Here is a 25,277-nt window from a genome sequence, read left to right on the forward strand (position 1 = left end):
AGCAAACCTTTTAAATTCAAATTTGAGTTACCGTTTGAATGTTAAATCTATGTAGAATGTAATAACAGGAAGTGGTTCATTTTTTATTTTATTTTTTTGCTACTACTAGGCTGAATGCACACAGAGTCACTTGTAACAGAAATTGTTGCACCCTGAATTGTTTTGCATCGCACTCGCTTCCTCCAAAGACTCATCCCCACCACATCTCCATGACCTTGCAGGTGCTTTTAGGGGGATGCATGCACCTTCCGCTTAAAAAATGATAATGTACCTTAAAATAGATGTTACGCCCTATCTCATTTTGCTATACTTTCTGTACAATAAACTGTATCATCCTGTTGTAAAATGAACTAAGAAAGACAGGGAACACATGAAGGGCCAGTTGGGGCATGGGGGAAAGCTGTTACCAGCACAGCTTGTGCCAAAGCAACAAATGGCTTTTAAAATGTCATTTATTGGGGATACTGGGCTCCGTTCAGTGTAGTGCTCAGGAGATTCTTGCGTCAGTACTGTACAAGCATTTCTGTTCGTGCAAACCAAACAGTATCTCCTCTCTTCCTCCCTTACACTGTTCTGGGGGTTCTCCTGACTCTCTGGAGCAGGTTTGGGGAGGCAATGGGGCACACAGCAGTGGCGGAGAGTGGGAAAAGCCCACTAGTGCAATGATTTCATTTGAAGCAGCCCTAGGGCTTTTATTTTAATCTGTGTGATTGTGTTCAAAATTATTTTACAGCATCTCTAAGGCATCTGTGTGTGTACGCGCACGTGCACAACACAAACACACTGAGGCCATAACTCAGCAGAACTCTGTAGTAAAAGCAAATGCCCTGGTAACTCTGGTAGGGTTGGGAAGGACCAATGTATGGTAAGCAGAATTCATAGCCTGTGTCTGGCATCCTTGAGCAACTGACAGGACCCTAGTACCTACTCATCTCCAACCTTAATTCCCCACCACCACCACCACCTGATGTGGAATTTGGAGCAGCGCCAGGTGACTGTATCAAGCCACCACTTTAATTTCTCTCAATGCCCCAAACTTTTTGTCACTCTGAGGAATTGTGGGGAATTTAAAGGGTAACTAAATCCAGCAACACAGCACTCCTTGAAGTGCTATCATTGTAGCCAGGTGATAAGACGCAACGATAGAGAGGGGACACTTAGACCACGTTCCCCTCAAGCCTGGAGCCAGCCATACAATACTGGGCTATATGAACCGATGGTATAAAGCAACTTCTTTTGCTCTGTAATACAAACTGCCTATGAGAAAAATAGATTGATGCCACAGTATGGAGGGAAGACAGATCTCTAGAGTATAGAAAATTTCCTAAGGTCATTTTGATCGCAATCAAAACGTGCTCCTCTAAATACAAAGTCATTTCCCAGTGCATCTGCTGAGGCAGTTCCAACACTCTACATTTATGATTAAATGGCTCCAGTTCATTCTGACTATTATAAATGAATATAAATGATAATTGGAGGCAAAAGAGCATGTTATACAACTCTGTAGGTACAAAGGTTTTAGATGTGTCATATATCCCCACTTTTCATAACACACAAATGTAATCGCTTTTAAGCTGCCTATATTCACCAGTGTATCTTTGAATTTTCAGAGATTCACAATTGTCCAGAATTGTCAATACTCACATGTGGCTACTGTCATTCAAAATTTTCCAGACATGCTCCAAAATCATTTAGAGTGTATGTGTAAAAATCGTAAGTATCCTTCTTGATCAGACATTTGAAAAACCGTATTCTGCAGATATAGCAAAGAGGTAGTAATCCTCATAAGGAAACATGTCTATGATTTAAATGTGATCCTTGCCTACTTAAATGTAGCATTTAAGGTGCCCATTCTATTAATACAGGTCAAATACAAGACTGAGCAGTCTGCTAGGCATCAGAGAACATCTTTGCAATCTCTCTCCCTCTCCCCAAATGTGTCCTGCGAAGGATCACTTGCAAATAAAAAATAGCTAAATATGGTTTTGCATATCAATTGGCATAATAGCTTACAATTTTATGCACGCCAGAGTGACAGCAGAGTGCAACTCAACATATGCTCCAGCTCGTGACGGCTTTTTAATGTTAAAACAATTTGTAAAGTACTCTGTTTAAAACACAGGCTTCATATAGATTGTTTTATGCTTTTCTAAGCCAAGGGGAAAATAATATGCACAGGGTAAATGTCACTAGTAACATCACCAGAGCCACTAGCTGTACAAAGCGCATACTTTATTTTGCCTAAATTGTTTGAACTAGCCCTGGCCAAGAAAAAGGTTTTAAGTACCCTACTGGGACAGATGCTAAGCGGCAACAATAGAAGCCACACTAATGCGATCCAGGTAACTCAATCCTGTTTCAAAAACACAGGGAAGGCTAATTACAGCACAGCTGAGTCAAATTTCTTATGCCACTGCAACCCAAAGGAGCGGGTCAAAATCAGATGTTATTCAAACCACAGTCATATCAACCTTCCATATCAAAGTCACCACTTAAAACCGAGGGAAGAATTTTAAAAGATTAACCAGTTCACACTCAAAATGTGTGGTGAGGCAAAGTTTAATAGAGCCCAGTTCCACAACCAAATTTCAGCTTTTAATCTGCCTCAGCTCAAAGTTTTTGCAATGCTGGTGAAGTACCGTATGACCCAAGTTGTCCAAAACTACTAAGAGGAGGAACAATGTGCAGAAGAGGGTGCCTGGATCAGATGACTGATTTCAGCTTAGTAAGTCAAGATATGGACAGCTTTTGCCTATCCACACAAGCAAAACAGCAAACCTAATTAACCATAGTTTTCAATCATTCATTTCCAAGAAACCATGGCTTTGAAACATGCCAGGATATGAAACCACAGTTTGAAGTCGGTTTAGCACCCCTCACTTGCTCCAAAGCTTATAACCATTTTCTCCTCAGCTTGGACAAAATGAGAAATTGTGGTTAATTATAGATTTTGCAATTTGACTTCTTGCAATATGAAGGGAGGAACACAGGATCTTCACGCATGGGCAAAAATGCTTGTTCGTCTCTTGGCTTACTAAGCTGAAATATGCTTGACCAAAATGCAGTCAGTGCCAATGGTTTTATTCCTAAAATGAACCACAGCCAGCACATCTATATGTAGGTAGAACCACACACATTTCACATTCAGTATCTATCTCGTTGTTGAGAACCATGTAGGAGACATATAAATTTTCCATGCAACTGCAAGTGCCATCTTTAATTCCCCATCAGACTATAATACACCTTGAATACACAACAGACACATTAATTAATTACTTTTGTGCTCTCCTGTGTTCACCTAACACTCTTCAGCAAAGCAAGTATGCAATATAAATTCACTGCAACTGTACTGTAAACTAACTCAGGAATAATTTGCAAAGACATTTGCCATGAAAGCATAACTTCTTGTTTCAAAAGCCATACCAAAGACATAAAACTACATAAATACAATGGCTTATCAATCATGTCTTTCCAGTCACTGCATAACAGAATGCCACCTTGCTTTACATCACACGGCACTTTCTGAGCAATCCAACAAAGAGGATGAATTGAACGTTGCGAACATTAACTCAGGCAGCAAAGCAAGAGGAAGAGTTCCACACCACAATGATATAGTACTCCTTCTCTTAACTGATAATGGACAGTATCAGCCTTGCGTGGTCACTTAATTCTCACAAAGTAATGCGACATCGTAACAGTTTATCATATGTTTCTGTATGACGAGCTTCAATAATTAAAATGTAAAAGTGACTCTTTGGCTACAGCGTTGCCTAATTTGCAAGTCTGCTGAGTGCAAATTGCACAGAACAACTCCAGCGAATTTATTGTTCTACAGTGATTTATTCGGTCATGTCAGATTAGTAATTTGGATCGGTTTAGAAACCGTAATAATTAAGACAGGCAAAATGAATTAATCAACTGGCAATACAATCAAAACTGCACTCAAACCAAAGAAAACAAGCTGGAATCTGGGGGTGGGGGGGTTGTTGAGAAAGGGGGGGCAGAGGAATCTTTAGTTTTCAAATATCTTAATGCATAAATAAAATAAAACAAACCTTACAATTTAGATAGATTGCATCCAAGGGAACTACTGTAGCTAAAAAGTGATAATGATTCAAACATTTTTCAAAGTAAAAAGTTAAATATTTATAAGCACCCAACCACATTTCATAAATCACAAACTATTATTATTTTATATTCCCGAAGCTTCCCAGGCACAGCATGCGAATCGAGGCGCAGAAAGTTGCAGAGAAAAATGTCCCCCTTTAGGAGCATGAATCAGAGACTAGCACCAGAACGCTCCACAGAGCCTCCACTCACAGTTACATTCCATATGGCCTTTCCACAAAAATCAAAACCTTATAGCATTACTAATTCCCTATGAACGACAAAATTACGCCCACGGACGCACATCACTCTTTGCCCATTAGCAACACAAGGCAGGTGTTTCATTATAATGAGGAGTCGTCGTCCCCCCCACCCCACAAAAAGAAAACCAACTACCACACACACCACAAATAGCTCGAATAAATTCAAGGAAAAGGATAGCAGCCCTTACCTGTCAATTATCACTGGATCTGAAGGAGTCTCATTTCTGTTGCCGCAGCTTTTCTTGTCACAACAGCGGCTACAGAGCAAAAAGGGAGAGGATTTAGTGCAGCCATTACACTCTCAAAATCATAATTACAAATACAGGAGGGTTCACATTGCCGGCTAGAGTTACTGTTCTGTCCCTGTCTGGAAATCAGTTGAATATAGAAGGTCACATATGGGTTAATGACTAGGTCTAACATCTTGTACAGCTGGCAAGCAACAACAATTAATAAATAAAAAGGGGGAAAGAGGGTTATCCCACTTTTTAGGGATAATAATGCAAGATTTCTTGAGATAATGATTATGACCTTCTCCAGTTACATTGCAATGGTTCGAGACGTCCCATAGATAAGTTTAGAAAGAGAGCAGGCAGAAAACTCCTATGGAGAAGAGATTGTTTGAATGCACTTGTTCCGTAGACTGTTAGAACCCTCAATCTCTCAGCTTCTCATTTAAAAACAAAAAACATTTCTAGACCTAATTGTTTTGCAGCTGTTTGTAAACTTGACGGCAAGGTTTGGGAACGCTTGGAATCCAGAAAGCAAAAGAAATTCATAATGTTTTCCATGTTGCATTATTTAAGAACATTCTTCCCACATTTCATTCAATATGCTGGAAGATGCCTGTTTGGAATAAAGACAAAAATGCTACATGGCCATGAAATTTGCATTTACACCTTATTAGCAGGTAATACCAAGTGTGATCATGATCTATTTCCACTTTGACACTTGGTGCTGGAAAACGTACCAACATCTCAAATAACCATCTCTTAACAGTGAGATGCATTTTCATATTTCTTGTTTGACTCTCACAATTCAATGCACAGGACTGCAGTGCAGATCTCTTCAAAAATAGTGATCGGCATTCATAGACTCTAAGCCAAATCTGTCTCTGAAGCCAATTCTGCCTGACCCTCTTTGGCTACCATACCTCTCTGGCAAAACTAATTGCCAACAAGGAATGTATCAGTCTTTACATTTAAAACCCTATGGTACAGTTCAAAGGCACATGAGGGCACCACCTTGTTGAAGTTAAGCATAACTTGTTCTGATCAGTGCCTGGATGTGTGACTATTGGGAAGCCACGTGTACACTGCCTTGGAGTCCATGACAGAAGAAACAAGGGCATAAATGTAAGAAAATAAAAATAAAACAAATTACAAACACCGGAGCAGGTTGGTGGCCATGTTGGCTGGGGCTAGTGGGAATTTCGAGTCCAATAACACCTGAATGGCCACAGTTGTTAGGAGCTGGAGTCAGGTCAGCAAGAAAACACCTGGTGTCAGTGAAGTTAACTGTTTAGTCAAAAGAACCATGGGCGTAGCTACAGGGGGCTCAGCTGCCACCCCTAGAACAAGTAAAACAATAGAAATACTTAACTAACTGATCAATCACATCGGTTCTGCCCCCTAACAAAAGTCCTGCGCCCCCCAAATCCTGGCTACGCCCATGAAAGGAACCAAAACAGTGGAGGCCTAGTGATAACAGCAACCCTTCCTGAGTAGGTCTTGCCCCAATGAGGCAGTTGTGAAGACTAAAGCTCCCCACTTTCCCACAGCTCAGTCTCTGCCTCCCGGCGGGGTCCTTCCCCAGCATCCTGAGGCTCCTTTGTATTGTCTCTGTTTGCTCCACCCTCTTCACTCCTCTCTGTGTTCTGGGAGAGAGCAGGAGGGGGAGACTCCTTGGCTTCTTCAGCAGCCTGCCTCCACCTTGCCTCTTGAGCCTCCCTCCTCTCCAGCCTCCCCTTCTGGACTGCTCTCTGCCACAGCCTCTTTCTGCTCGCCAAACCCTGTTGCCTCTTTTGCTTCCAACACTTCCTATTCCCAATCTGCTCCCTCTTCTCCCTCTGAGCACCCATTGTCGTCCCACCACCACTCCCCCTGGCTCTGGGCCTTCTTCCCCCAGGGGTTCCCTTGGAGATTTACCAGCTGGTGCCTCCCACCACTAGGGTTGCCAGAGGACAAACTGCTGCCTTCCGGAATTTCCCCCCATATGTCACTTCTGCCTCTGAAATCCCAGTAATGCCCGGTAAATCCTGGACGTATGGCAGCCCTACCCACCACTGCTCTGCATCCAGCCAGTCCATGACAACAAGTTAAGCCTTCTCTGGTATAACTAATTCTTTCTTGCATTATTGCCCACATATCCTGCTAGAGTTGTGAAGTGTTTTTAAAAAAGGTTATCATAATACATGCTCTTAAATATTCTACTTCCACTGCAATTTAGGCTAAAATATCACACACTTGCTTCTGAGTAGATTAGGGTTGCCATACATCCTCTTTTTCCCAGACAGGTCCTCTTTCTTGGGGGGGGGGGGTAAAATTTCAGTTTGGATGGTTTGAATTTGCCAAATCACCCAGGATTTGGCAAACAGAACCAGACAGTGTGTGTGCAAGTATCACTCTTTACTTTTTCTGATCTCTATGGACATGCCCAGTGCTTTTTTTCTGGGGGGACGCAGGGGTACGCATACCCTTAAACATTTTGTGAATTTAAGTTTGGTCTCATTGAGGGGCAGTATTTCAATATGAGTAGGAAAATGAGAGTACGTACCCCTAAACATTTTTTTAGTTAAAAAACAAACAAACTGGATGTGCCTGCTCTCTGTACAAAGACTTGCTTTGCGAGCAGAGCCAGGAAGTGTGCATGCGAGGATCGCTCTTAACCTTTTCCTATCTCTATGGTGCACCTGCATGGTGGATATTGGGATTGGACAGATCAACTGGCTGCCTAGACCTTTCTGAGTGGTTGGCCATGCCAATGCCCAGTAAGTTGCCCATGAGGAAATGGGAATGCCTGGGGTGGTGGGAGATTTGGCTATAGACACTATCATTGTCCTCATCCCCATGTTTAATAAGTTTGTGGTGTCTGAGGATACCTAAAATGGAATCATGGAAGGCAAACAAAGCCATATGCCCTCAACTTCTAAAGTTAGAGAGATGCATCCTTCTGTATCTTTCTCTTGGTCCTTGTGCATGCCTAAATATACAAATATAGGACTTCGTGCATTCAGACTCCCCTCCCCCCAAAAGAAATTTTCAAGCCACTTTATGATCTGGGTGCTTCACAGCAACAACTGTCATGTGGAGACCCCCCTCCTCACCCTCACTAAATCACACACTATTTCCTAGCACATACACAAAGCTGGACCAATCATACAGCAGGGTGAAGCAACCTGTTTTAAGTGGCACCATCTGGGTGGATCGAGGAAGGGGCAAATTGCTACCTGAATGAAAGAATCGTAGTAGGGTAAAGCAGGGGGGTTTGGACTAGGGAGCAAAACGTCTTGGGGCAGAATACCTCATGTGTTACTCACATGACATGGCTGTTGTGACAGGGCTGCTCTGTGCCCTGTGTGTGTATGAGGGGAAGTATTGAACAGAAGCACTTGGGATCAGATACTGATATGATGAAGGAAATTTACATGCAAGCAGTATATGCTGTTGGCTTCTTGGCCTCCCATCAAAAATGCTAAAGGGAAGGCCAGGGTTCAGGAAGGCAGGGAAGTGAAGGGTGAAGAGGACCAGCAATATTCAATGTGTGACTTGAATCTTGCCAGAATTCAGCCCCTCACTAGAAGCTCACCCTATACCAACTGTGTGTGAATATAGACTTCTTTTCCCCAGTAGAGTTCTTGGAAGTGTCGTGCCATATAAATAGATCTCCAGGGAGAGCAACAAAGGTTTGCTTGTGCTGTGCAACAATATAGCGAATAATGTATGGGGACCCACCAAGATTGGCAATAAAATGATAAACGGCACTAAGCATAACAGAAGCGCCTTTTACAAAACCAGACTGTTTAAGCAGTTTTACGAAAATAAAAATGGGAAAGAACACACAACTCTTTGCACAAGGCAGAAAGCTCACAGCAGCTATAAAGGGCTTCAAACTTTTTTACTTTTTCACAGATGAATGGATTTCCACACCTGAGGGGAATTGGCATTGTTTTGGTTGCGCCAAATATAATGAGAACCGTTGATTTGTTCTCTGCTCCGTAAAAAATAACTTTTAAGACATATCAGCATCTGAGGACTGTCTATCAATTTTCACACCACCCTGTCATATTTCCCCACACCCCCACACTCATGTACTGCTAGAAACATTTTTCATATCTTTTTTTAAAAAAAGAAAACCTGCAAATAGCACTCCCTTCCAAAGAAGTAGTACTAATTAAAGATGTGACCTCACCTCCTCTCCAAGATGAGTGCAAGATTAAAAAAGTGATCGACATAAAATTGTTTTAAATGACTGTTGAAAACTAAGGGCCCCACCCAGACTACTGAGGAATTAGTAAGCGATAAGGAGATGGGCGGAATGCACGCATTAAAATAGTTAGCAATAGAGGGAGAACGCACGGGGACCCACAATGAGTCATATCTGAAAAGAATGGCATTTTTAATCACTTGAGTGATAAGCACACTCATTCCACTTGTTGATGCCTCATCCCAAACCCATGCCTAGAAACCTGGGGTCTCCTCAGAGCAGTTGAACCCCTCAGAACCGAGTTCCACTTTGATTATTGCATGAATTTATATGTAGGTACATAAACAGAACAAATAAGGTCATAATGAAGGCACAGTTAAGCACTTTTAAATCTTAATTTTTCTTTTTAAGCATGTGTTTCTCTCTCTCTTTGAAATCAGTAGGATTTAAAATTGTTTAGTTCTGGCTGCATCATGATCATTATATATATTTCTTATTGATTTTCATAAACATAACTTTTGTGAGAGTGAGCTTTAAACAAAGAGTGCTTCTCCTACATTAAAACTGGCTTGTTGTTGTTTTTTAAAACAACATATGGACCATGCCAATAAATATACGACTCAAAGCAAATTCATTTTGATGATTCAGAGTTGTTGAGGTGGTTGTGGTTGTTGTTGTTTTAAGAAAGCTAGAGCTGCAGACCAAACTAGGTTTTGCAGGAAATATCTGTGACTGGATCACTGGATGTTTTCCCACCTCTTTAAAAGCAGCCATGGGTCTAATTTGGACTGGGGCTGTAGTGCAGTGAGGCACAGGGCTGATCCAAATCACACACGCCTGAAACTAATGTCAGCTACATGGGAACCTGTCCATGGCTTCAGGAGGACTATTTCAATCAGGGTCATGGTACACTACAACCCTGATCTCATTAAAGATCCAGTGTGGTGTAGTGGTTAAGAGCGGTGGACTCATAATCTGTTGAACCGGATTCGCGTCCCCGCTCCTCCACATGTAGCTGCTGGGTGACCTTGGGCTAGTCACACTTCTCTGAAGTCTCTCAGCCTCACTCACCTCACAGAGCGTTTTTTGTGGGGGAGGAAGGGAAAGGAGATTGTTAGCTGCTTTGAGACTCCTTCGGGTAGTGATAAAGCGGGATATCAAATCCAAACTCTTCTTCTTATTATTATTCTTATAGCAAGGGTGAGGAACCTGGTGCCCTCCAGGTTGTGGCTGGACTACAACTCCCATATTCCCTGACCATTAGCCATTTTGTCTGGGATGGGTGGGAACTTCAGTCCAACAACATCTGAATGGCCACAGGTTCCCCATGCTGGAATTGAAATCGAATGATCAAAAGGATTGTGGAGGTATATGCACTGGAGAGCCAATCACAAAAACCCCACATCATGTCTCATTTGATGCCTAAGAGAGTGAGCAATGGCACAGGAAGGCTCTGGATAAAATGTCTTTATCAGTCATGAATTCACTGGGTAACCACACACACACCCAATCTATATAATGGTGAGAATATCAGTCAGCCATACCCAGCAGTTGTGTAAGGATTTCTGCACTGAACAATGTGAAGCTTGGCATATACTGTATAAATGCTAGGCATTTGTTCTGTGTATGTGTGTTGGGTCATTTAGTGCTCTGAGAATGATCAGTCTTGAAACCACCACAGAACAAAAAGCAGAGGTGAACCATCCTGTTCAGAAGCTAATGATGATCTGGGTTATACTATGTTAGAACATGAGAACGATAGCCCCCAAATAAAATAAAATAATACTGTAACCTGTAATGTGTTGCATTGAGAGTACAGTGGTACCTCGGGTTACATACGCTTCAGGTTACAGACTCCGCTAACCCAGAAATATTACCTCGGGTTAAGAACTTTGCTTCAGGATGAGAACAGAAATCGTGCAGCGGCAGCAGGAGGCCCCATTAGCTAAAGTGGTGCTTCAGGTTAAGAACAGTTTCAGGTTAAGAACAGACCTCCAGAGCGAATTACGTTCTTAAGCCGAGGTACCACTGTACAGTATAGGAAGCTGCCCCTTGCAGATCTTGGGGCCCATTCACATGACTGCCCTTTTTACTGCTGCTTCCAAGGGATGGTAACAAAGGGCCAGAACCTGAATTGTGCCAACTTCGAAGCCTGCCAGAAAGCATCCAGACAACTGTCTGATTAACTGCCATTTAAATGTAAACACAAGCTGACGATAACACAAATTTTCTATGGTGAAAAGAGGACGATGCTCTTTAGAAGTCAGGTTGCACCTTGATATCTCTGTTGTACAATGGCCGCTAACAAAAATTAGCTTTGCAAGATTCTCCTTTAATATGAATTATTAAGCTATTATTCTTATTTTTATCGTCACCAAAAGAACCATCTCTTCAAGATACTTGGAAATCCTGTGCAGTAAACAACCAACCGCTTGTAATCTCAATTCAGTTCTTTGCCCTTTCCACTCATCCAGGATTTCTCCTCTACATCTGAGCCCTTTGTTTCCTCCACAACACAGTCCCTTCCATTTTGTAAATATTCGGTTTTGGTGACATAAACTCAAAGTTTTATTGTGCCGTTAGCCTTGATCGAAGGCGCTGCTGAAAGTTGTTTGGGAATTAAATATCTAAAACAAGCTATTCTGAAGCACAGGGCCTTCACTATTTCATGTCTGGAATGAAGAAATTTCATCTTAGAGAGAGCAAGCTGTCTTTCACACCATATGGCTAATGGTAGTGCATAGCAATTAGCTGGGCTGATTAATGGGGAACAGACTCTAATTTTATGCTTATAATTGAGGCTGCATTTGAACCCCTGGTGCAGATTCAGCACATCCCAGCTTCCACTTATAGCAGGCAGGGAAGCGAGTGGTAGAGAAACCAAGGCTGGAACACACACCCTCCAAACCTTCCTTATTGTTGAAAAGTGTGGTATCAGTACAACCAATCAGAGGTTTGTGCATTAAGATCAGGCAGCCAGATAGAAAAAAGAGCATCTTGTATAGTTTGGTCAATACCAACGAATGCTCACATTGGCCCTAAAATATTTTAACAGGGTATTACCCTCTTATTTCAAGCAACATGTCCTTTTCTGCCTGCATGCATTTGTAAAGCAGTGAGAAATTGAAAGATCTATTGCACATTTAAGAACAATGCAAATACTACATCAAGTAAATTCAAAATTTTGGCCTAGAATGTTGTTTTCATGTCAAGGTATATTGGCAGCCATGTAATTTACTGACACAGATATTAAAATTGGCTAACATCTAGTTATTTTTTGCATTTTTGGTTTATTTAAAGTAAATATGTAGAGTTTTGTATAATTTAAGGAGAACAGACTACTGTGTGTTGGCACTATAAATGAAAGGAAGTCTTGTGGGTGTTAAAATTCCAAGTGCCATCTGTTCACACTGAAATCATGGGGAATTTTGTCACTATCTTCAATAAAGCGTGGTTAGCGTCTTATCTGATATAGTTGGAGCCCAGAGAAATCAGACTGAAATTTGTGCTGCTTAAATGTAAACAATGTTAAGTTCCTTCCCCGCCCCGCATTTCGAACTTTCTCCAAATTACACCCATTATATGCACTTCAATAGAACAGTTCTCGCCTCAAGGAGCTCTCAATTTTAACAGTGGCACAACAGGCAGAAATTCAACACGTGTGTGCTGTCCTGTATGGAGATATGGGGAAGCTTCACCTGTTGGATTTCTGCTTGCAGCACAGTAAAACTGTAAATGATCCCCGTGTCTCACTTTTGGAGCCTAGGTTTTTATCCAATGAAGTTGTCTTGTTAGTGCAAGAACGACTTGCACTAACAGGACTTCCTCTTCCCCCAACCACCCTACCCCCAATCTGTGATGGAGGTTCCCCCAACCAACTGAGTGGATTGGGAGGGTGCAGAGAAAGGAGAGGGAAATGAAGACCCATCTTGCAGGTGAAAGCACTTGCACTCATGGGACAAATCCATTCGATACAACCGCTAGAGACCTTCAAGAATACACTCTTTCAGAATTGACACCAGAGTTTCTGATAGTCATCTGGAGAACTTTCCCACTTTTCACTGTGGAGTATCCAGGTGAAAAAGAATAAAGGTTTCCTGTACCTTAAATAGAAGAGGGAATTTCAGTTGCTGGAGCTTGTCATCCAAGCTTTATCTACTGAAATTCCCTCTCCTACACAGCAATCAAAGGAAAGGGAGCTCTGGGACCATTTTTCACCAGGCCTCCTTACATCAGTGTTTCACTGCACAGAAATTCCTGAAATTTATTTGAAAAAATACTCACTGGCTTCACTGAAATTGTAGGGTCATGCCCATTAGTATGAGCTTACGGATCTTGCTGAGAGTTTGTCACATGGCCTAAGAAAGAAAAGGCCTCACCTATTCCCTTTAACAGAGAGCTCTTCATTGCCTGCAGCTAAACGTACTCACCTGCTAAGTGCTGCCAATCAAACTACCATTAAAGGGACAGGCACAGGAGCCCAGTGCAAAAGCTGGCACCACCCTAATGCAATCCTTCATGGAATCGGAAAAGCAAAAGACCCACATCTTTATTTCTTTTTTTAAGAAAGAAAAACAATGCTACGATCAGTTCCCAAATAGCCCCAGCAGAGTTGCTACTGCTTAATTCTGCCAGATCCAAAGAAGCCAGCCCTGGATAGAAACACATGTGGAAATATTTCCAAACAAGGACAAACCTTGTGTCGAGCCAATGGCCTCTTATCCGAGGCTTCGAAATGGGTGTAAATTTGCTCCCATGAATGGACCCATTGAAATGAAGAAGCCATAGTAAACCTGAGCACCAGAGTCCTTGCGGCATCCAAGCCTTATGTCTGCATTACAGATATCATCACCTTGACCACAGACCATATTCCCTTCCCTGGCCCCCTAAAACGCCCTTCCCAGGCAGCCGAAATGGCATCTCGCTGCTGAGAATAAACCTGTAAATCCGTAAAAAGATGACAACATCCTCTGCCTTTCGGTCCGGCTGAATGAAAGCCCATCGTGATCCCAGCGGCCTAACATGGCAATTTTACTGCTGGGAGATTCTGCTGGATAATGACTCCTCCTCGAAAGGCAGCAATTTAGATGCTAACATTTTTGGTGTGAAGACATTTCCCGCGCCTATTAAGGCTACAGTGTCTAAACGGAAGCTTCTCATACATTGTTGAGGACTGAGCTCCAATAAATAATTGAAAATGTGTATGATGACTGGGACTTTGCTGCTAATTGCAGACGTAAAACTGTGTTATTTTGGGCTTCTTGGAAGCAAAGAAAGTGATGCTTTTACATTCCAAAATAGTTACAGGATCAACCTACTTCCATCCCCTCCCCTCCCTCCCCCCGCTTTCTTTTTTGAGACAGGAATTAATCTTGTATTTGCTAATTAAATGGTGACAGGAGCTTTCTTACCTGCACATTATTTCATGGGTGAGCAGAACTCTGCACATTTCTGGGTTCTTGTCTTGGCCTTCGTACACTATCGCCTGGAAAGAAAGAGAAACAGGAAGGGGGGTTTTATTTTATTTTTAATTTTATTTTTAACCTGCAAAGTGAATGTGCCTGGAGAAAATGATCACCGACACAGCACATGAATGCATGAATGCCAGTTAGCTTTGCTTAAACAGACGGCATCCTAGCAGAAATTGCCTCGAGATTTGTTTTTGGAGAGTCCCAGAAGCGGAGCAGAGTGAAAGCTTTGCTCTGCGCTTTTCTCTCTCTCTCCCCCTCACTCTCTTCTGTTTTAACCGATGCATTATGCACATCTTCTGAGCAGTGTGTAGGATAAGCTTTTTTAGTAGTCAAGACAACCACAATGTTCTTTTCAATTCAGAATAAAATATAAACTTAATAGCAGGGAGGAGGGGGGGCGGGAAAACCAGGAAAGCTCAGAACACTATGGGGCCTATTCATAAAAAGAAAAAGTTAATATATTTTTAATTCAAAAAGCATGGCTGTACACTTAACTAGCTACTACCAGAGCACAGAACCTGATTCACAACGTGCTCTGTAAAACTCCAGCCTAGTTAACTATGCTAACAAATTAAAGGAGAGTAAATTCCTGTCAATGCAAACAAACAAGTTCTGGAAAACAAGAGACTAAGCCAGTAACACAGATGCACCAGTAACTAAAATGCCATGTCAGTATTTAAGTCTGCTTCATGCGTTTTCTATTTAGGCATACACCTTATGTGACACAATATGTTAATCCAGGGTGAGGCGGTAGCGGTCGCCTGGATGTTGCTGTGCTATAACTCCCATCATCCCTGACCGCCAGCCATGCTGGCTAAAGCTGAGGGAATCTAGAGACCAACAACACCCGTTAAGTCATCAAACACACGTTGGTCATAATGTGGAGATGGGGAACAACTGATGGGGTGGAGAGGGGCTGCTTAATCTTCCTCCCATCTGCCAGTGCTCCCCAAACCTCATGCTTTTCCCAGGCCAGGCATATTTCTAGGCTCAGATCTAGCTGGTCAAAAAAAAAAGGGGGGGGAGAAACAAGCCACAAGGAGAGGGGGAAGGGAGAACTGGGCAGCAGCAGAAGGGTTAAGCACCCTCATGCTATCTGCCAATTCACCCAGCAGTTGTCCCCACACTGGGGTCAGGGGTAAACTTGACAGCCAGTGTTGGTGCAGCAGTTAGAGTGTCGGACTAGGACCTGGGAGACCAGGGTTCAAATCACCACTTTACTAAGAAGCTCACTGGGCCAGCCACCACCTCTCTGCCTAACCTATCTCATAGGGCTGTTGTGGGCATGAAATGAGGAGGGGGAGAACCATGTGCATCACCTCCTTGGAGGGAAATAGATGGGGTATGAACGCAATAACCAAACAAGCCCAGGGTTAGGAATGTTGTTTGTTTTGCAGCATCTAGCTCCAGCCTAGGATGCATTAAATAAATGCCTCAAAGTGGTACATGATCAGTACATGTTTACAAACATGCATGTCGCACACAGCCACCCTTGTCAGGCAGCGGATCCCTGTCATGTGTTCTCTAGGTGGCCAGCCCAGATTTTTGCTGCCACAGAATGTGTGGAATAAATCATTTCTAAATGGTGGGACTTCAAGCTGTCCTGGTCTGTCCATTCCGCCTGCTCCTGTACCTTTAAGGGTGCAGTCCTGCACATGCTGACTCTAAGTTGGTGGAGCTTACAGCTGAGTCAATAAATAAAGCATCATCCTGGGCTGCAAAAACTGACAAGGAAGGGGAAGCTGTGCCACTATGCCGTTTGCACACAGCAACATTCTACGTTGCAATCACAACAGAAATCCATGCGCCATCTGAAGGAAGTTTACAGTCCCCCCCCCACAACATGTACACAATGGGGGGGGGGAATATGACTCTGCACAACAAAGAGAAAACAAATAGACTCTCAGGGAAGGACTTTGGGGCAGACACCCATGTCCCCCTTCGGCTGAAGGGCCCCCAAACACTGCAGAAGTAATACACTGTTGCTATTTAAAGAGAAAGGATCCTCCATAAGACCATGAAGCCTAATGGGCTAGAACACAAAATCATTGGTCTGGCCCTTTAAAAGACTTTTTATTCTGCAGCAATCAGCAGGCAAAGATTTTTATGGCACAGAACTGCCCTCACCTGCTAATTGATGCTGATCAAATGGCTGGTAAAGGAACAGCTATGGCCGGCGGGGGGGGGGGGGGTTCAGTTCAATAGTTGGCAACCTTAAAAGAAAAGGCTGGCTGCTGAAATCTGCAACAAGCTATTTATTGAGGTCCAATAAAAATGGCAAACAACCTCATGCAGGGTGTACTGCTGTGCAGGGGCATATGTTTTTGCAGGATGGAGCTCTGCATTTGCAATACTTAACCTTTCGTGCCATCTTGTTAAAGGTAGGCCATTAGTAAACTCCTTTTACTAGGGTGAGCAGATGCAGAGGAGGGCAGGGCTCCTGTATTTGTCTTTACTAGTTGCAAAGAAAGGGGGTGTTTTCAGCAGGAGCGGCTTATCCTGTGACGGCAAGAAAGCCTGCGTCGACTGAAACGCCCTCCTCTACACAACAGTTTTAAAAAATACAGAAGCTCTCTTGTCCTTTGTCCTCATGTGCTCCCCCTGTGCTTTACCAACCGCAGGCAGGAAATGCTTCCAAATTCACCAGTAACTTAGGTGCTGCATAGAGGTGCATCTTCCTGTCTTCTGTCTCCAGTAATGAGTGAAATAGCATTTGTAGATCCCCAGATGACCTACAAAACCATGTGTGCATCTTCCTGGGCAGACTTTGGTACTGTGATGCCCTAAGCTAGGCCAAAACTTGCCACCCAAGCCCTCATGCCATGCCAGGCTTTGGGGGGGGAGGGAGGAGGGCTCTGGAAGGGCCCTAGAGCCTTCCTACCTTCTTCCCAAAGCAGTAATTAGGCTTTGAGAAGGTGAGAGGACTCTAGGACCCTGTCAGAGCCCTCATATCTCCTTCTCCTAGCTGAGCAAGTGCTTACCAGGCTCCCTCTGCACTGGGTGCCCAGTGTGGGGGAACTGGTTGCACTGCCCTAAAACCACCTCTGCATCTTCCATCGATGCTTCTATATAATGCAAGAACAGGAAAATACTGCCTTGGCTCAATCAGACCAAAGTTCTGCCTAGCCCACTCTGTCTCCTGCAGTGGCCGAGCAATTCCAGTTATTCCAGGGGCCAGTTATTCCCACTGACCTGTTCTTATGTCAGGTACACTGGTTCTGAACATGGGTGTTCCATTTTGCTATCATTCATTCATTCATTCAAAATGGTTATAGCCTGCCTTTCCTCAATGAGCCCAAGGTAGTTAATGATGCAAGTTGAAACAATAACTTAACCATTTAAAAAACAATTTGGCAATGGAAAGAAAAACAACAGCTATAAAACATTAAAACAACGGCAAGAGTAGAATGTGTTTTTTTTAATTAAAAAAACATCAAAAACAATGTAACCACAGCCATTAAAACTACTTCAAAAGGGAAACAAGAGTTTATGTCCCCAAAGCCTTCCTAAAAATGAAGATTTTGACTATCTTAACTAAGGAAGGCCATTAGAGTTTTTTTTGTTTTTTTTTGGAGGTAGAGAGTGGAATTAGCTTTCCTCAAGAGGGAGTTGTAGCACTTTAGGCAGCATAGTCATTGAATGACTTATAACCAGCTTCCTATTACAGGTTTAGGCAACATTCATGTCTATGAGTGAATCGTTTCAAGATGTACTGTATACAAATAAATGTGGCTCACGCCTAACTTAGCCTCGTACTCCCATTTGCTTCAAAGAGACAATGTATATTTACAATGTATCAGTAGATACCAGACAATATCTACTGATGCTTTATTGATGTTTTTCATTATGCTTTATAGACAATTGTAGATAGGTTCCATTGCATTTTATGTTGTAAGCTGCCTTGATATATTTTATGAAAAACTGGGGGTCATAAACATTCAAATATATAAATAAATTAAAATGCACACAGCTCAGCTGGTAGAGCATGAGAATCTTAATCTCAGGGTTGTGGGTTTGAGCCTCACATTGGGCAAAAGATTCCTGCATTGCAGGGAGTTGAACTAGATGACTCTTGTGGTCCCATCCAACTCCACAATTCTATGATGCCAGAGCTGCAGTCCGCAGCATCATTTGGCACACCCTTACTAAAAAGGGTACTGCATAAAAACTTTGCTTTTAAAAGTATAAGTCATTTCATGGCATCCCTAACACAAACCAACAAGTAAAATTCCTGTGTGTGTGTGTGTGTGTGTGTGTGTGTGTGTGTGGCCAGCTCAAGCAAACTAGTACAGCTAAACAAGCGGAACAAAGCCATGCATAAAATGAGACGGCTTGGCACTGCGGTAACTTTGCTTTTGAAAAGGTTGCCCACTGAAAGCGATAGGAGGGGGTGAGGTTTGCCTGTGCAGCAGTCATGAATCTTAGCCAGCAAAAGTAATTGCTTAAACATAGTATTATCACACTCCAGTACAGTATACTATATTTTAATATGATTTAGTAGTGCCGTAAATAATAGCACTGATGTTGCTGTAGCTTTCTGCAGCCTTCACGCCAACGTCACTTTTTAAGAAAGCTCTAACAGAGCTTGTACAGAGGGACTTTCTCGGCGTTTAACTTTATTGCAGAGGGTTTGGTGCGGAGGCTGTCTTCCCTGGGTCCAGATCTTATCCCTTTCTCATCAACCAAGATCTTAGCTTGCATTTCAGAGGGATTTCAGCCTGTACTCCTTTGCATATATTGTTCCACTTGTTTCACCCACTGGGGCTTTGTGTACCAAGTGTGTTTCTCTTTTCCCTTTTGAAAAGCCACTGGCTTCCCATCCTGACATGCTTAGCAGGATCTGAGCTCAGTACTGCAAGGGGGGAAACGGTTAGAGAAAGGGATGCAGCTCAGTAGCATTGCAAGTTAGTTGCATGCCGAGTCTAACCATCAGCATCTCACATTTAAGCAGATCTTGGGGATCAGGGCTGCAAAGGATCGGTGCCTGAAGTCTTTATGAATTGATGCCAGTTAGAGCCAGTATCTGATCAATGTCCACAGTGCCATCTGGGCACATGGCAGGGGGCCCCATGCCAGGGGTGAGAAGCAAAATTGTGGGAACCAGCAAATGTTTACCTTTATACAGTGGGCTTGTTTACACACACACCCTCTCTATATCCTTCATTCCAGGCAACCAAGAGGCATGATCTGTTCAAGGATACATTCCAGTTAGGCAAAAAAAATACTTGAAGGTGTGAAATAGGGCTGCTGAGCACCAGATAGAGAGGCCCTAGAGGGCCACATCTGGCTCCCACTACTGAGTTAGAGTGAACTGCACTGGGCTAGACAACTCCATATCCACTCACCTATTTACAGGCACATCTCACTGGCTTCAGTGGAACTTTGAGCTGATTCATACTTTTCCATAATGGTGACTTACTTGAAAGCACTCCATGTCAAAATCCCTCTGTACATGCAAAGCCAGTGCATGCAGATGAAGTGGGTTTTGGATGTGCAAGGAGAACTAGGGGTAGTTTGAAACATCCCATCTCCCTAAGGTGCCGTGAGGCAGTTTCACCCAGACTCTGCCACGCGCCTCGCAGAATTGCTTGAACCAGCTCTAACTTACAAGTCCTTAGGCTTGGAAACACAGAGAAACTGTCATGTTAAAAGCATTTGTGGTCATCCAGAGATCTCTTGCAGGTGAGGGGGATCTGCTGTGCAGAGAGGCAGAAAAACATTCCCATGGATGGAGTCTTGCACACAATTAAAGTGAATGAGGAAACCACTCCATGTAAGGAGGTCTGCGTGCACACTGGAGTGCACACAGAATTCTGGATCTGTGCAAGTAAACACTATACTGCACTAGAATCATTGGTACTAATTCCTACATCAGATGGTGCTTTTAAAAAACACACAATGATTTGCCTCTTGGAATTTTTAAGGAATATTTACAAGTAGAGGTTTACCTGCAAATCATCATGACCAGATACAGGTTCATTTAATATAAATCTATTATTTAAATAAATGAAGTTTTAGTCTACTGTGATTTTTGCAGGTTTAGATTTTTTAAAAAAAATCTTCCTAGAATCAAAAGGCAACATGAGTGATTGATGCTGTGGGGTTTTTATGTTATCAAGAGTGGACTTTTTGACCACAGGAATGGAAGAATACCAAAGGCTTAATTGCATTTGATATGTCAGGTTATCTGGGCGCTGCCAAAAAGCCAGTGAAGCTGGGGCAATGGTGTTTTGCGCTGAATAATTGATTTTGCATTTAATACAGCACAGTAGGGCCCCAAAGGATCCCACCCCCTACTTAAGTAAGAACTGAAAATGTTGAAGCCCCACCACTGTGCATGCTCAGCTGCCAATCTTGCCGGCACCGGAGTCAATGTGAGTTTAATTGCAGCAACATCAGCTTCACTAGCAGCTACAAATAAGAGCAAGCAGATTTAATTCCCTCCCTTTCTTCACTTCCTCTCCATGCATCTGCTATGCTTACTTAACCTCCAGGTACCTACTTTTTAAAAAACAAAACCCAGCTAAATAGCAATAATGAACAAACAGAGTCAACAGTGTGGTATCTAATCACCTGTCTGTTGTGTTTAACATCAGCAGTCCTTTTGCTTACGTGCATAACATCCTTAGCCTTGCGATGCACTAGGGGCTCACTTCAATTTCTTTGCACTCAGCTATTATCAAGGCAACGGCATGTATTAAAACAGAAGACTCATGCATGGCCAAGAGATGGACGCTGCCTACTTCTTTCAGCTCCCATTCTATGAGCCACGTATAGAGGTTACCAAAAGTTTTGCATTTCCTTTAGGATTGCCAACTAGATAAAAGCAAAAACAACCCTCTCCTGCCCTATAACAAAGCTTTGATTTGCATAAATCAGCAGGCACCACTTTTGCAGCTAAGCATTATCACCTGCGGGGGATGCAGGTGGCGCTGTGGGTTAAAGCCTCAGCGCCTAGGGCTTGCCGATCGAAAGGTCGGCGGTTCGAATCCCTGCGGCGGGATGCGCTCCCGCTGCTCGGTCCCAGCGCCTGCCAACCTAGCAGTTTGAAAGCACCTCCGGGTGCAAGTAGATAAATAGGGACCGCTTACCAGCGGGAAGGTAAACGGCGTTTCCGTGTGCGGCTCTGGCTCGCCAGAGCAGCGATGTCACGCTGGCCACGTGACCCGGAAGTGTCTCCGGACAGCGCTGGCCCCTGGCCTCTTAAGTGAGATGGGCACACAACCCCAGAGTCTGTCAAGACTGGCCCGTACGGGCAGGGGTACCTTTACCTTTACTATTATCACCTGCCAATTGCTGCCTATCAAACTGTGCTTGAAGAGAGAGCTGCATGTGCGGATTTGAAAGTTGGCAAGGCTAACCCCCCCCCCACACACACACAGACACACACACACACACATGTGTTGGGTTGTGCAGATGCTCCTCAGTATTTCCTTCTTTGCAAGAACAAACCAGCAAGCCAGTTCTAGGAGCCTATTTGACCAAACACAATTTTACCTGCATTTCAGATTGTTTACTGATAATAGCTGTTCAATGAATTGCATTAAATGCCATGCATGTGTTGGGAAGAGCCTTAGCTCAGTGGCAGAGCATTTGCTTTGCATGCAGAAAGTCCCAGGTTCAGTCCCTGGCAGCTCCAGGTAGGCCTGGAAAAACTCCCTGCCTGAAACCCTGGAGAGCCACTACCGGTCAGTTTAGACAATGCTTAGAAAGCTGGTCCGACTTGACATAAGGGACACTTACAAACACACCGATGCAACATTCCTGCCAAGATTGCCCCTACATTATATGTGAGCCTGGTCCATCCAAGGTGCTTAGGATCTGTGCACAAGCACCAGGGAAATTAGATCCATGTCACCCAATTACGTTGAGCAGGTTGATGCACCATGTGTTCATGCAGAAACAGTGCAGTGCACATGACCAACACCATGCAAAAGCAAGAGCATACAAAAAAGGGACAAGCCATGCTCTCAATGGCCAAGTCCCATGAACACTTTGCCTGCTGCAGGGGAGGAAAGAGACCGTCTTGAGCAGAGAAATTGCAAGAAGTGGTCCTTAAGCTGGCATTACTTGGCTAAACTTGACATGTGAGTGGACATGCGAACATGCCCTTTCCATGTCTAGAATGTTGCAGATATTTAATTCGTTAAGGACCTGTGGAGAACAGCCTCTTGTTATCCTTCCCTTGCACCATTACCAAGATTTATTCAGAAGAATAAGTTTGCAGACCTCTAAGCTGCACTGAAGAGCCTGGAAGACCAAAAGAATCCCCCCTCAGTGTGTGAACGGGATACACAGATAACAGGATACACAGGGTGCCACTCTATTTTGGCTCTCTAAGCCACTCTTAGGATGTTACCTCTTCTTGCAAATGGCACAATATAAGAAGTGTGGGGCTGACTGGTTAGCTTACGGTTGCCGTCTGTGCTCACAAACCATGGCGGCGAACATTTACAACAGTTGGTTTCAGGACGGAAGGAAGAACAGTCTCAGATCTTTGCAGCTGACAGAAACTCAGGTCCCACTACAGGAAGTTGCTAAATTATGATTCCTTTAAAACACACACACACACACACACACACACACACACACACACACCACCCTTCTATTGTATGCATTAAAAGAAAATGGTGTATTGAGCTAAATATTTCCAAATATTTTTCATGCTCTGTTCATGAAACCCAGACCTCTGGTGGGATAATTGTCAAAGTTATGCAGGGCTCTGCTCCAGTGAAACCCAGTTACAAAAGGAGATCAATAAATTAGGAAGAAGTGAAGTGAAAGTTCCCCAGTATAAAGTTAGACTACTGTAGTACTAAAAATAATTTTGCAAATGTACACCATAACCCACATGGGTAAAGAATAAGCAACCATGTGATGCAATTTCCCCCTGGTGTGGGTGTGTTTGTCTTTTATAGTTTTAACTCTGGGATATGTCTTGATAGGAGGTTGGAAAAGTATATTAAAAGGGCAATTAAATCCTTTCCCCTTACCTCCAACTAGGACCATTATGTTTATTAATTTAGAAATAACTTTTAATAAATGGCTTTTAGAAGACATCTGAAGGCAGCCCTGTTTAGGGAAGTTTTTAATGTTTGATGTTTTATCGTGTTATTAATATTCTGTTGGGAGCCGCCCAGAGTGGCTGGGGAAACCCAGTCAGATGGGCGGGGTATAAATAAATACAAACATACATATATACATACTACTGCTACTTTTAAAAAACATTTCTATCCTGATCTTCATTGCTAGTGATTTCAAAGTGGGTTACAAGTTAAAAGCAACACAAAAAACACTCAACAGATTAAGAATAGGAGTAATGCACTGCAACCTGAAGAGGCCATGACAAATAGTCTGACATTAAATGTTGAGGAAGGCCTGAGCAAAAAGTCCAGTCTTTAGCTGGTGCCCAGAGCAGAACAGGATCAGTATCCATCCTATTTCAAAGGGAAGAGCATTCCAAAGGCAAGGTGCCCCCACCGAGAAGCCTCTCCCCCACAACGCTGCCAAACAAATATCAAAAAATGGTGAGGCTGTTGAGAGCCACCTTAGCTGAATTTAATATACAGGCTGGTCTATAGGGGAGCAGATGTTCCCCCAGGAATTGAGTTTCCAAGTTGTTTGGGGCTTTCTGTACACAAGTACCAAAACCATGAAACTGGCTCAGTCACATATTAGAAGCCACTGCAGTTCTTCCACAATTCGTGCTCACTGCAGGCCGAACTTTGGCATTGCACAGGGAGCCACTGAAATTTTGAAGCCCACCACTCCTCTGCCAGGAGCATAGCCACATGCATCAAAACTTCCAGGGCAGCTTCACACAGAGTAATCCAAACATGAGGTTATCAGCACATGGGCCACAGTAGCCAAGTTCTCCCTGTCAAAGGACAGCAACAGCTGGTGAACCAGCCAAAGCTGAAAAGAGGTGCTCCTCAACAACAATTATTCTAGGAGCAACCCAAACTATGCACTGGTTCACTCAGTAGGAGTGCAACCCCCTCCAGAACAGGACCTCTGACTCATTGGGATATATGTCCAACCACACTGGGGTTTTTTTAAATGCACAGATTTGGATATTCCAGTGGGACGCGCTCTACAGTCATAACTAACTTGTTCCATTAGCTGCAATGTTACGTAGGAGCAACTAACTTTAGCTGGATTGGAGCCCATGGGTTGTATCCAACAATGTTGCTGAGCAGGCAGTAAGGTTTTCATGTGCAGAATAGGGCAATAAGTTGTTTTTTAGCAATTTCTACCTCTCCCCCTCCAAACCTCTGCACCATATTTATGGCAGGTGAGGGGGGCTGCAGGGATGGGTGGGATAATTGCCTGAAAGTGCCAAAATCCCCTTTCTGCTGGCAGCAGTCTTCTGTTAGCTGAACACCACCACTGGATATAACCCAATGTGCATAAATGGTCACGAACCAATCCCTATGTCCCTATATCCAGCAAATTATCTCTTACCACTTGGGATATCTGAGTGCTATCTAACATTATGCAGACAAATAGGTGTCCATATAAAAGAAGCATTTTATACATCAGGTTGCATCCATAGGTCTATGTCTGGAGAAGGGGCAAAGAGTATTTAGATAATCATAAAATACCAATCATAAGGGTTCAGACTATCATGCTGTATTGATAAAGCCTTGGAAATATTTAGGAATGAGTGCTTAGATTCTGGATTAAAATAATTTCCACTTGCAATATTTAACCAGCCACTAATTCTGATTTCCGGCTGCAGAGAGCCTCTCATTATTTGCTATAATGTTTTAATAGGTAGAGCAATAAGGGATTGCCCAGACTGGCCCCCAAAATATAGCGATTATTTTTCTTGCTCAACAGCCCTAAACCAAAAGACGCTAATCATTGTTCTCATTCTCTCATCCCTGGCATTTTGGCTCGCTAATCAACTTGAATTCACATGAATTAAATAAAATTCCTGCCCCCCCTTAATATGTTCGTTTTCAACGCTTCTCAAACATTCACATGGAAACAACTCTAGCGTAAATAT

The 25,277-nt window shown here is 43.1% G+C and overlaps 1 protein-coding gene across 8 annotated transcripts in view; it reads right to left on the reverse strand.

Annotated features, from left to right (window-relative positions):
• EBF1 (EBF transcription factor 1) overlaps window positions 1-25,277 on the reverse strand; it is a 386,228-nt gene that overhangs the window by 351,004 nt on the left and 9,947 nt on the right. For all 8 annotated transcript variants that reach the window (XM_079968255.1, XM_079968251.1, XM_079968254.1 and 5 more), the window contains exons 5-6: window positions 14,207-14,280; window positions 4,559-4,627 (exon numbers count right to left, since the gene is read on the reverse strand). In XM_079968255.1, the coding sequence (XP_079824381.1) occupies window positions 4,559-4,627; window positions 14,207-14,280 (143 nt within the window). The remainder of the gene's footprint in view (window positions 1-4,558; window positions 4,628-14,206; window positions 14,281-25,277) is intronic.

Source organism: Podarcis cretensis, assembly GCF_951804945.1.
Source record: "Podarcis cretensis genome assembly, chromosome: 2".
In the NCBI taxonomy this organism is placed as follows: Eukaryota; Metazoa; Chordata; class Lepidosauria; order Squamata; family Lacertidae; genus Podarcis; species Podarcis cretensis.